Consider the following 12,888-nt stretch of genomic DNA (forward strand, 5'->3'; position numbering starts at 1 on the left):
GCTGTGGTGAAATGCCTCATCAGGAATAGAATAAGCTGAAAATAAAAACAACCGCACTGTGAATACAGCCGTCTACTGATAACACTAATTTGTATTGAGTAATACCATTTTAGGAAATCTGAACTTATTTTCTGTAAGGGTTCTATACTTTTCATCATGCCTGAATCTTTCAGCTTTTGTTTCCATTTCAAACAATATAAAATACTAGAGAAATTTGTATTGTGGAATAAATTTTACTCAGGAAAGTAGAGCTGTTATTCACTGGTTTCTTTTCTTTGGTGGTTTACACAATATAAAATACTCCCCATTTCTAGTATGGTAATTACTGTACAGTGAGTCAAGACATTTGACTTGTGTAGCTGAAAATAGAAGGACCCCTGAGAAATCCAAATGCTGTATGTCACCTAAAAATTGTTAAAGACGATTGCAAAACAATAACTGCTACAGTTAAACAAAACAATACCTCATGTGAAGTTTTAGATTTTCAGGGAGCACAGGGGTTAACAGACAAACTGACACTTCAAGCAGCAGAGAGCAGACAAGTCAAGTGAAAAACAGGAAGATCTGCTTCACAGGACAAATAAGAAGCATCTGGAATGGGCACATTAACTTCACTTTCACAGTGTTAACCTTCGACTCCACAAGGGCTTTAAAGATAAGGAAAACTGTTTACACTGAGATGGTGGAAGAAAGAACTCAGCTGGTGGGGGGGGGGGGTTTGGGGGTCTTGTTTACTTCCCAACTGCTTGCATCTGTGCACCATGAATCTATGTGCACATATATATATATATATATATATATATATATATATATATATATATATGTGTGTGTGTGTGTGTGTGTGTGTGTGTATATACGTGCGTGCGTGCATGTGCATGTGCATGTGTGTGTATACGTGCATGCGTGCATGTGCATGTGGATGTGTGTGTATATACATACTGCATATACTGTATAAATAGTGTATGGTCAAGCATAATAAAACATCCGCTGCACTTTAAATTGGGAACAACCAATCAAAAACATAACTAAGCAGAAACCACAACAAACTGCATACAAGCTCAGCAAAATGCTGTCATATATATTCAATACATTTTTAAAAAGTTACTAAACAATACAAAGATGCTACTTAGGAGTAATATGTCACCGATCAACAATCACATTAGTAACCGTTTAAAATATTTACCTATCATGCAACTTTTTTTAGTCATTTACATTTCTGCTAACCTCTGGAAAAGAAATAAATTACTTCCAAAGATTATAGCTACAAAATTGCATGGACTAATCTGAAATAATTAACATCTCAGGCACCAAACACCTATGAACTAAAAAACATTGTTTAAGTGACATACAGAGAGTCATATTATGCAAGTGGAAATGACTGACTAAACTAATTAGGAGAACTATGATTGTGCACTATGTTTTCAAATGATGATGCAAAAAAAGTTTTTTAATAATGTATACAATTTCATCTTCAGCGCTTTAGAAGACCTATAAATATACAACCATTTAACTATTTTTATTGTGAGGGAGTGATAGAAAAGTCTACTGTCTTTTCTTATCAGAGTCAGATTATCAAGTTAACTTTCTGTTAATAAACCTTACTTAAATGTCGCAAACCCACTTAAATACTGAAGATGAAAATTTAACTACAAATTGAAAGATAACAGAATTACATTTGCATAAAAATATGTTTTCCTCCAAGTAACAAATATGTTTTTTAAAGCTTATAAGATGTACTCACCATTTGAAGACAAGGTTCAACCAGTCACCAATCACAGCCACCCAGATGAGTTTGATGCCCACTGACTGGCAAAGATGGAACCAGATTGGGAAAAAGACAAAGAAAGTATTTCGGAGATCTGCAGCAAATGAGATGAAAAGGAACAGGTTTTGGGAATCTTTGTAATTTGTCTGGAGGTATTGTACCATCTGGACCCCAGAATCATGGATTAGATCCATTCCAACCTCCATTATTAGTATTTTCAGGCAAACTTGGATATGCAATGTCCTTGGATATCTGTCTCTCTATATAATTTGAATAACCTGCTCCCTCTACCTTTCTGCCTGCTTATATAGCATTTCTGCGCAGAAGCATTTGTGGTCAGTCACTGCTCTCTGGCCCCCCCTTACCTCAGCTGCAAGGTACAGGAGTAAACATTACATCATACAGACTAATGCAAACAAGTTTGGTCCAGTTTCTGTCCAAATGAACAGATTCACAGCACTGACTGCATACATCCTACATTAATTATTACCATTTGATTCAGGCTACCCAGGTACATTTGATTATTGTGCTGATGCATTAATCTTTTTATATTATTTTATAATATCAGAGTGCTGAGATATGAAACTCAGTGGTTATCTGTTTAATTTTTTTTTCATTATGAAATTACTATTCAAGAGTAGAAAAAAAAACTACATATGGTTTCTTGACAAAAACTTTGCAATATAAATACATACACACATTTTTGTATTCATTCATTCATTACTCATTTCATTCTTTTATTCATTCATTTATTTTTTTTGCAAAGAAAAAAAAAACATTAGAAACCAGGGTTTCCTTACTGGTTGTGTTATGCGTCTTCAACCTCACATTTGCTAAGGGAAAGCCACATGCTGCCTTAACTGCTCCTGGTATAAAAGTCAGGATGGAAAAGAATTTGTGCACTGATAATATAGAATACAGTGTTGCTAGTGGATCCTTGGTGAAATGGGAGGGTGTCCTCTGTTCATGGTGACAGAGGACATAAAAATAGTGACAAAACTCCATTGAAGCAACTTAACCTTTATGCTTTTCATGTCAGGAAATGAACCCTCCCTTTTTCATTCATTTTTTTGCAAAAAAAAAAAAAATGCCTGACTTTTTGAGAATGTATTTCATAGACTGCTGTACTGACTGGTAGGAGGCACAAAATCATTACAGTGTACACGTAATTAGGTAAGGATGGTACCATGACAATCAACATTGACCATATTAAATGAGATAAACATTCATAGGCCTAAATGTTATTAAAAATTCTGGACCACAGAAAGTGGCCTCTCATAGAGTCCATGTTGAAACTGTGGCTCCAGAATGGTGAGAAGTCTGACAAGTTCTCCTCATCCTTCACTCGTCCTTTGTTTTCCATTCCTTTCCTTCCCTTCCATTTTTTTTTTTTTGTTTGAACAATTCAGTAAAAACAATTGTTAAAACAAAATTATAAGAAGTTGGCAAGCTTTAACTATTTTCTGAAAATTCTGTATAAAATGATGCTGTCATTCAATTATTTTAGTCTGCAATTAGTTCCTAAGAAGATAAAATAAACAAATAGAAAAGAAAAAAAAATTATTAGAGGTAGGTTTGCAGTAGAAGGTTCAGACAGGGTTATGAATGTGACAATGAGTATTCATTAAAAAAAAGTAAAATAAACTTTTCTTCCTTACAGGGACTTACATTGGTGAGATGTTCACCTGTCAGCTTTGCTAATTGGACACCTGATGCCAGAGGCACTAGGCAGCCCTCACTGTATTTTAGAAGGGGGACTGGTTTGGGGAGCAGTATGGTGTGTGAATAGTAATTTTTTTCTTAATACACAAAAACACATTTATGGATTCCATGCATTGGTTCTATTTAACTGAGAGAGAGTACACTTATTTGGTGGTCACCCTCTGTATGATTACTGAGATCACTGACATTGGGGAAGAACTGGGCACTTGACAGTTTCACAAGATGGGCTTTGATGATAGGATAAGTGAGTTCAGTGGATGACTAGGATTTTTTTATTAAATACTTATACATTTGTGGCTTAAACAGGATGTTTCCATTTATTTTAGAGATGGGGCATTGGCAATGACCACATATCAGTGTTATCCGTTGGGGTTAAGAACCCCCAATATGAAGTGGTCTGTTTCAGGCTGAGAGTTAGTCCAATGCCTGTATCCTATCAACTTGCCCTTGTCATTTCCATAGCCACATGTATTTCTGAATTATTTTGTCCATTTACCATATAAGCTGAAAAGTAATCAAACTACAGTTCCCAACCTGTGACCAAGAATGACTTAAAACCACAAAAGATGCTGGTGGAGCACATTTCACAAGCACACTTTATTGACCAAATTAAGCACTTTTGTCACAAAAATCATCAAGACTTCATCAAAATCTTGAAGAAGTCTTGGTGAGTTTATAGATGAAACCACTTAATTGCATCAAGAAAGTGTATTTGTGTAATGTGCTCCACCAGCGTCTTCTGTGGATAAAAGTTGGAAAGTGACAAAGCATTGCAGGCTGTTGAAATAAACTGCTGCTAATGGAATCCACACTAAGAAGAAAGGAATTTTTAGTAAAGTTTCAGCATGTTCCATACAGGTGAATGAAACATATTTCAGAGAAACATAACTCACAGATCTGTTTAACCAAACTAATCAAAAACATTAATAATTGGGACTTTGGTAAACCTGTACTTCCTCATCCCTCAAGGTCATAAGGCCTCAGGCAATTTTTGTTTTAATGTAGTTTATTAATTTGTTACCATGTGGTAGTTGAACTGACCCTTTTTAACAATGACCTAGTTCAGAAGGGCCAAGATAAATATTACATGTATTTAGAATTTAGTGTAGCCAGTCAAACACCTGTTTTGTAGAAGTATGAAAACTGAGTACATAGAAAAAAATCATGCAGACACAGGGAGGCTATTCAAACTCCAAGCAAGCACTGGTTAGAAGCTAGGACTGAACAACAGATCCTTGACATGGAAGGCAAATTGCATAATCACCAAACCACTGTGCTACATGTTGTTTTCTGGGAGGAAGATTTCAGTGACAAGTAAATTCGTCAGAATAGCTTCTGAACTGTGTTTAACCCACAGCTAATCATCCTTCCAGCAGAAAACACAGACGTGAGATAAGTATATGACATATTTCATACACCTACTTACAAATGAGGTTGGTTTATAAGAACTACTTTACAGTTATTAATAATTTATAGTAGTTTTGGTAAACTGAAACGAAAACATGACAGTGAACATAAATGGCAAAATTTAATGCTTCAAAATACATGCCCAGAAGTGATCTGAATGATAGAAAATATTCCCAGTACATGCACCCCAAGCAAAAGACTTTATCACAAGCCACTGAGTATTTTTGAAGCCGTCTTCAAAAAGCATGATGAAAGAGTAAGCCAAATGTCCAAATGATCTTCTTTAGTCCATACTGTGTTTGATCTCTGTGACATGTTTGTGGATAGATTTCCCCATTCATTTCAAAGGGTACAGCTGAATGTTAAAGCCTTTTTTGTCAAATCAGAGCTCAATATCAGTTGTCAGCTCATTGTAAAATCTGGTATGTTCATTATCCTAGAGTGTATTCTGTGCAGCGCTACATTTTAATCTGAGAAATGATGTTATAATAATTATAGTACCAAAAAACTGGAGTTTCTACATCAGTTTTACACACTCATATACATGTGCACCAAGCCATCCACCCACACATCCCATCCCCGCACACAAAATCACACACGTATCTGCATGCACACATGTATGCATATGTGTATGAATTTAGACACTTACACAAGCAAGCGATATTGCAAAAGTTAGTGGAGACTAGGGTCAAGTTATATTAAAATCACTGAGTCCTCCCACATCTGAACATCTGCAGTGGTTCCAGCTTGGGGCAGCCTAATACACTAATTCAGATGGTGCAGCCAGCCAGAGTACATGTTACTGACATCTAAAACAGAAATAAAGTCATACTCTGTTCAGTAGTTGTATGCTAATTACAGTAACTTACTTCTCCTGCAATATTTTCAGTGTTCCGGGTTCTGGCAGGTGGATATGTTAAGTGCACCAGCATGAATTTCTGCAGATTGGCATGGCCAGACACTGGGATGATTTTGTCTGCAACTTGAAACATACATTTTCTACATTTTGTTGGATAACAAGCGTGAGCACCAAGTCTTGATTAGGTCTTTTTGTACTGAAAACCTTGTGCTGACCCTGCTATCACTACAACCATGACAGTGCTGTCTGGGATTGTGACATGTGGGAAGATGCAAGGAGGATACTCCCTAAAGTAACTCATTAGGAGTATCTTTACGTTTGTAACCCATTCTTAGCCAGGCAAGGTAATTTGCTAATGCTATAGTATGAGGGCATAATGCATCAGTAAATATGAAACAGGTTTAAATGCTGGACATTCATCAAATCTGTTTATTAGCATTCTTGCATGGAAACAACTGCTGGCAATCCAAAAGCTGTTTTCCTGGATTTGGCATCGAAAAGTGAAAGGCTGCTTGGGTCAGTGTGAAAAGTATTAGTACCAAGTACAAATATACTGCTAGTGGCAACAATAGCATTAAGGAAACTTGTTGAAGTTATAACATTGCTTGTTGTTACAGGAAATACTAAATGATAGTTACAGGTAGAAATGAGCCTAGCCACAAATTTCTGATTAAGCCATATCTGTGCATCTATGTTACATGCTTACAATGTGTGTAGTAAAACATTATGACCTGTGTAATACTTAACTTTGATAGCTCAGACTGTCCCCATTTTATATGGGCGGAGAAAAATGCCAGTAAAGAAATGTTTTTAAAAAGGTTATTGAGGGGGAGTACTTACAAACCCATAAATGTACTAACTAGTTAGCTGTTCGAGATCTCTATGTATAGTATTTTTATCATTGTACTTCCGGCTCAAGTCATGGTTGAAAAGGAGGTTTGTAATGGAGCCATAAATCACTTCACTTTGTCAGCTAACAAAAAATTAAATTAAGTTTCTGGTACCAATCTAAAACACCCTTATTCGTCTTTTTTAATTTCTGTAAGTGTTTAAGGTTTCTAATACCTTGGCAGGAGTGGGATTCATGTCAGTCTATCAGCAGGGGTTTGTTAGACTGCTGATAGATTGAATCAATTATGCAAAAACACCTTTCAACAAATCTCTAACACATTTTTTTTTTGCAATGGGGAAAGCCCCCCCCCCCTTAAAAAAATGTTTATACATACCTACCCCATGGTTGCATAACAGTGGAGAAAACAGAAAACTCCACTTTTGCCAAAAGGTGTTTCATCACAAAGTCTCTGATTTATTAGCAGTTGAAGAAATGGCTGCCAACAGATTGTATTCTATAGGACTGTACCCCGGTCTTAAGTCAGAGTCAAATTAAAGTTCATAAAACTAGTATTGCTTCAATCTTTGATGTTTGTAAAGAGTGCTCTTCCCAACACCCATGATCTACCTAGAATGGCTTCCATCTGCTGTTCATATGAAGTTACTTGTATCTGCATCATATTTAAATATGTTTGAAGATTATTATTTTTAATAGCCCTGTTGCTCCTCCTATCTTTGGGACAAACTTCTAGGTTGTTCTAGTTTCTGCTTGCACATTCTGATATTTCATGATTTTATATCTCTCATCACACAGCTCACTTTTTCTGTGATAGGTGCTACTTTTTCACTCTTTTTTTCCTTCTGCTATAATGTCTGGTTTTCTTGTCTCTACTTCATTGTTGGCATTGGATGATCCCATGTAATTGGTACTTTTTCATTTTCAGTAATTCTTTGTGGTTCATCTTTCTAGTGTACTCAGCTAGTTTCTCATAATATTTGTACAATTTCCATTGTAACAGTCTTGCCATATTATTAGGCCTTTAGTGTATAGACCATTCACCATCACAACCAATAATAAGTGCATCTCTCACTTTTTCAATAGATTTTGTAAACCAACATGTATACAGCTTGCTATCATGAGTTCCCATTATTAACCTTTCCTTGTTTGCTTGAAATTCACCTCTCCTTAGCCATTTGTTCACCAAATCTTGATCAACACATGATTGTTCCAGCAGTCCTCTATAATTCCATTATAACTGAGGGTTCTTAGTTTTCTTTTCTTGTCTTTTTCTGCAGTCATGATCTTCATACCCTTTCTTTTGTTTTGTGGCACTTTCTGTTGCAAAATGTTTTTTTCCACTTCTAGTTTTATTTCCATTCCCACTCCTTTCTGAAATGTTTCTGCTAGTCTCTCTGGTGTAGAACCCCATTGTGAAAAAGAAATGCAGTATTTCTGCATTCCTATGTTGTAATCATGAAGCATGAAAAATCTACAGAAACTGAGCTCCTTTGTATATATTATAATAGGTATGGACTTTATGTACATCCTTTCATAAATAATAAGGCTAAAAGTGTTTATCCCAAAACTAAAAGTATATTTTTTGAACATATGATCTAAAACTAGAAGTCTTCTTCACTTAATTTGCATTTATAAAATATTTCAAGAAGTGCTTTACTATGTGTTACTATCCTCAACATATCCCTTTGTGAAGTCATACTTAAGAGTAAGGCTGTTTGCTCAAGTCTCAGAGTTTGTGAGCTTCAGTGACTTACACATGCAACACCAGGTCTGGCATGGTGAGGTTGTCTTGTCCATCCGACACACTTATTCTCATGTATGTTCACATGTAATTCTTCTCCAAATTCAGGTCCTGTTTTAATGAAGCCAATGTACAGTGAAAGCAAGGTTGAGAAGCACCATTAAAGTAAAAAAGAAATGCAAAGAAGGCAGTTAGAAACCAATGGTAGAGAACTATACATTAGAGACAATAAGGATAGAAAAGGAGGAGACAAGTATGTAGAAAATCGAAGCAGTAAAGAGAAATGCAGGGTGCAGTTCTTCAGACTTTTCTTCTACAGAACTTGAGAACAAACTGGGAAATAATCAAACAGTGGCAAAAAATCACTGGGGAATTCCTCACAGAGTACTGTATCATTTCAAGAGTGGTAGAAACTTTGAATGATTCGACAGAGAATGCCCAAATAGAGAAAGCACTGCAAAATTAAAAGCTGTGGAGGAACACTATAATAAAACATCAAAAATGTAAGGAATGAAAGCAGATTGATGAACAGCATGCAGCCTGTTTGATACATATGTGAAGATAATGGGTAGGCCATTAAGTCTTGTTGTGGCAGCATCTACTGACATTTCTGGAAGTTACACAAACCAATAAACTGAAAAGTAGGTTCTGACTGAGGCTATTAAGAGCTATGACTACCTAGTGTGCAACAGTCTATACTTTTAATAATGAATGGATGAACAAATGAGAAAAAAAGCAAAATCCATTATGCATACCTGGTCAAACTCCTAATTACTCTATGACCTTTTCTAAATAAAGTATGCACATCTGCTAAAATTCTTAGTTACTCTATAACCTTCAAAGACAGCAAAATATATTTTCTTTCTGAAATAAAGCAGAATTCTAATCTTTACAATTATACTAACTTAAAAATGCTGTATTTCGAAATATATGTTGCCACCACCAACACCACCATTATCTTTTTCTACATCATTTATTCATGTGAGGGTTGTGTTTGTGAAAAAAAGGTAGGGCAGACTACACTTCCTTATTCTCAAGCAACAGCCTCCAGCACACTGCAGATTCACCAAGCATTCCTACACATGCTAGAGACAGAATCTCATCTACTCTGTGCACTGTGCCTAGCACACCTCTCATGGGAAAGTACCTAGAGGTCATCCCACACTGCTAGGCTCCTGTCTCTATGACAGAGAGTGTCTGCCCAGCTTCCCTCTGATGGAACCTCTTCCCTGTTGCTTGCATCTATCATCACATTTCTGTCATTCACCAAAGCATGTGACCATGTGTGTGGATGGGGATGTGGGGTGACCAACAAAATGAGATCTTCATCCTATGCCATAGATCTTTGTGATACAATATCTATAGTACTACTGCCACTACAACCATCTGCCAGTCAGTCTTCCTATCTCTCCTTATCTCTCTTTTGTTTCTCAATGTCCCAAGATGCTTCTCCCTCACCTGTAGAGAGCAATGCACACCATTCCAGGGACAAAACATGGTTTCTTTTGATTTTAAGGTGTTGATTTTTTTACAGCTGCTTCACATTCAGCAGTGAGTCGCTCAGGGCATATTGGAGATTGCAGTCACGTGAAGCTAAGAGGACAGCATTATTTACAAACAACTAAGATGCAGCCCTCACACATCCATATTGGATATGTTTTAGACCTTGGCTGCACACTGATATTCTGTCCATAAAATTCACAAACAGAAGAGACAAGACAGACCTTGACTGAGTCTATGCTCACCTTGAATGATCTGTATTTGATTTAACACTAAGAATGTAATATTAGTCTCACTCCTAAAATACATGGCCCAAACGATATGCAGCAGTGGCCCTGGAACCCTACACTATTGTATTACTTCCCATACGGCATTCTGTGTACATGGTCTTACAGTATGCCTTTTGCTAGTCCACAAAACATGTCAACAGCATCATCAAGCTCCCATGACCTATTTATTCAACATATATGCAAAGACAACTGATTTAGCATTCCATGGCCAGAAAGGAATCCACATTGCTCCTTTTTATTCAAAAGTTCAACTATTGGACAACATCTCTTCTCTAGCATCCTGGCATACAATCTCCTACTCAGGATGGGGAGTGTGATTCCTCTATAACTGAGTGGAAAATGACAGCCACTATTCCAGTTTGCCAATGCAAACTTTCTATGCAGCATTAAAAAGACATGTAAACCATGAAATTCCAAAAGTACCCAGCTAATTCAAAATTTCTTTCCATATCTCAGCTACTCCTACAGCTCTGCTACAGCTAAGCTGTTTAGTCACCATAGTGATTGCATTTACTAAGAAAGATCCAGTTCTACCATCTGTTTCTGATACTTCCCCCTCAGAGGTGGACATGTCCACTGGAATTAAGAGATCCTTAAATTGTTCCTTCCACCTATCAACAACATCCACAGTCAAAATTATGCTTCTCTGTTTTGCTGAGAGCAGCCTGACAATATCCCACACCCCCTACTCAGACAACAGGTGGTTTCCCAGATCTTCTTTGAGCCTGCCTAAAACTCACTCTCTATGGCCTTGTCAAACTACTTCAGCACATGGGCTTCTGCTTTGGTAACTACCACAGCTGCTGCCTTGCTGACTTCTTTGTATGTATCAGTCAGATGTGCAGACCTTCCCATTTGCATTGCATGGAAGGCCTCTTTCTCTCATCACTGGTATATACATATGGACTCAGTGGTTACCAGTGTGACAAACACTGGCTGCAATTTGGTAACAGCTACTTGCAGTTACCTCAACTACTGAGGTCTTGAACAGGGTACATTTTACTCTATATCCCAACCTTTCCAGGGATATGGTATAAGCTCTACTGAAGGTGGGAGTTGCAATCATCCTACACACAAATATCTGATAAGCATTCTCATACTCAGTACATGTACAGCATTTTCAGGTCTGTCTAGCCACTGCATCAGCCATTTGGTTTGGCTCACTGGTTTCCTTCCTAACATTAAACAGATGAAACAATGTATTTGTTAAATAAGTCAAGTGGCACATGGTATTTCAAATGTGCAGTGTTGTGATACATATCTTGGCATTATTGCACTAGAATGGAACTTATTATCACTACTAAGCAGCCTCATGCACTGGACAGAGATTGAATGTGCCCTCCACCCCATCCAGGGCTACCCAGTTGGGTATGTTTCCTGAGCAAGCCTATTACATCCATTTCTTTTTCATCCCACCTCAATTTTCCATTTGCTACACATCTAGCACATCTTTTTATACATTAGTTTTCCTCACTGATGCTATTGGCTGAAGTCTTTCCTGTCTTCCAGTGTCTCCTTTTGTATGGTTATTGAGCTGACCTTCTGCTTGTCAGTCAGCAGCTTGATACTACCTGGAAGCTTAGTTATCAGTAAGTAGAATAGAGCATTAAATGCAGTAGGATCAAGTCACCTCAGTACACTCCTGTGAAGCAGAGCTGGATTGTTATTCCTGACCAGACTCGGCCCTCCTTACCCAATTCAGCCATAATATGAATGTAAGGGGATGCTGCAGTAGTACAATGAATCACCAATAAGTGAGTCAGTGAAATACTATTTATAAGATATGTTTTACTGAACTAGTTTATCAATGACCCCCTCCTTTCCAACCCTCAGAAAGTTTTCCTGTCCTGAGATGGTGCAACATCATTGCAGATTACATTTAGTAAAGGGCTGTGGAAGTCACTCTCTGTATGGAGCAGCTACGGGATTTTTCTCCATTGCAAAACATTTTGCTTTAATAAAGAAGAACAATGCAGACTAATTGAATGATGTTTATTGAGGAGTGTTTGAATCTACTATAGCAGGCCTTTTGCAATGAGAAGATATTTAGCTTGTCAGGACAGTTCAAGTGTTGTAGCTCTCCTCCACTACCGCTGCTCATATGTTTCTTCCTTCTGTCTAGGCATCATAGGACCCTCTCCATTCAGCTACACTCTACCTTTACTTTTAGAAAGTTATTTTAGTGCTCAACCACTCCTTAGAGGACAGAGTTCCTTGACTCAGCTGTTACTCATCCCTCTGCTACACATTCATTTCTCCTAATTTTCACCTTCCCTATGATAGTGTGATGCAATCATATCACATCAATCATATCAATCATGTCATATATCATATCATATCAATCATATCATATCATACCATATCCATTCCTTTCTCTTCTTCTCTTATAGAGTGTACATACTAAGTTTTCCAACTATTTCTTTATACAGATTATTCTTTCCACTCCCATCATTATTTTGATAACTTTCCTTTGCATACTTTCTAACCATCCTAGTCTCCGTTCTTCTGCTTCACTACAAGTGCAGTTTCAGTCCTAGTAACAATTTTCTTTACAATATAATACCTTAAAAGGATATATGCAAATGACCCCTTAAGGATATATCACTATTTCAGCTACATAGCTTTTGAATGCTAATGACTTTTTTTCTGTTTAATTCTTTATATGTACATTCAGGATATTAAAACCAAACCCTGAATGTACACGCGCACACACACACACACACACACACACACATATATATATATATATATATA

General features: G+C 37.0%; 1 protein-coding gene across 1 annotated transcript in view; it reads right to left on the reverse strand.

The window, feature by feature from the left end:
• LOC122787980 (glucose-6-phosphatase catalytic subunit 1-like) overlaps positions 1-1,971 on the reverse strand; it is a 25,223-nt gene extending 23,252 nt beyond the window's left edge. Inside the window, exon 1 of the mRNA XM_044054908.1 lies at positions 1,742-1,971. Within this exon, the coding sequence (XP_043910843.1) occupies positions 1,742-1,971 (230 nt within the window). The remainder of the gene's footprint in view (positions 1-1,741) is intronic.
• Between the last annotated feature and the right edge of the window lie 10,917 nt (positions 1,972-12,888).

This window comes from Protopterus annectens, chromosome 13.part0 (assembly GCF_019279795.1).
Source record: "Protopterus annectens isolate FY-2018-M chromosome 13.part0, PAN1.0, whole genome shotgun sequence".
Classification (NCBI taxonomy): domain Eukaryota; kingdom Metazoa; phylum Chordata; order Ceratodontiformes; family Protopteridae; genus Protopterus; species Protopterus annectens.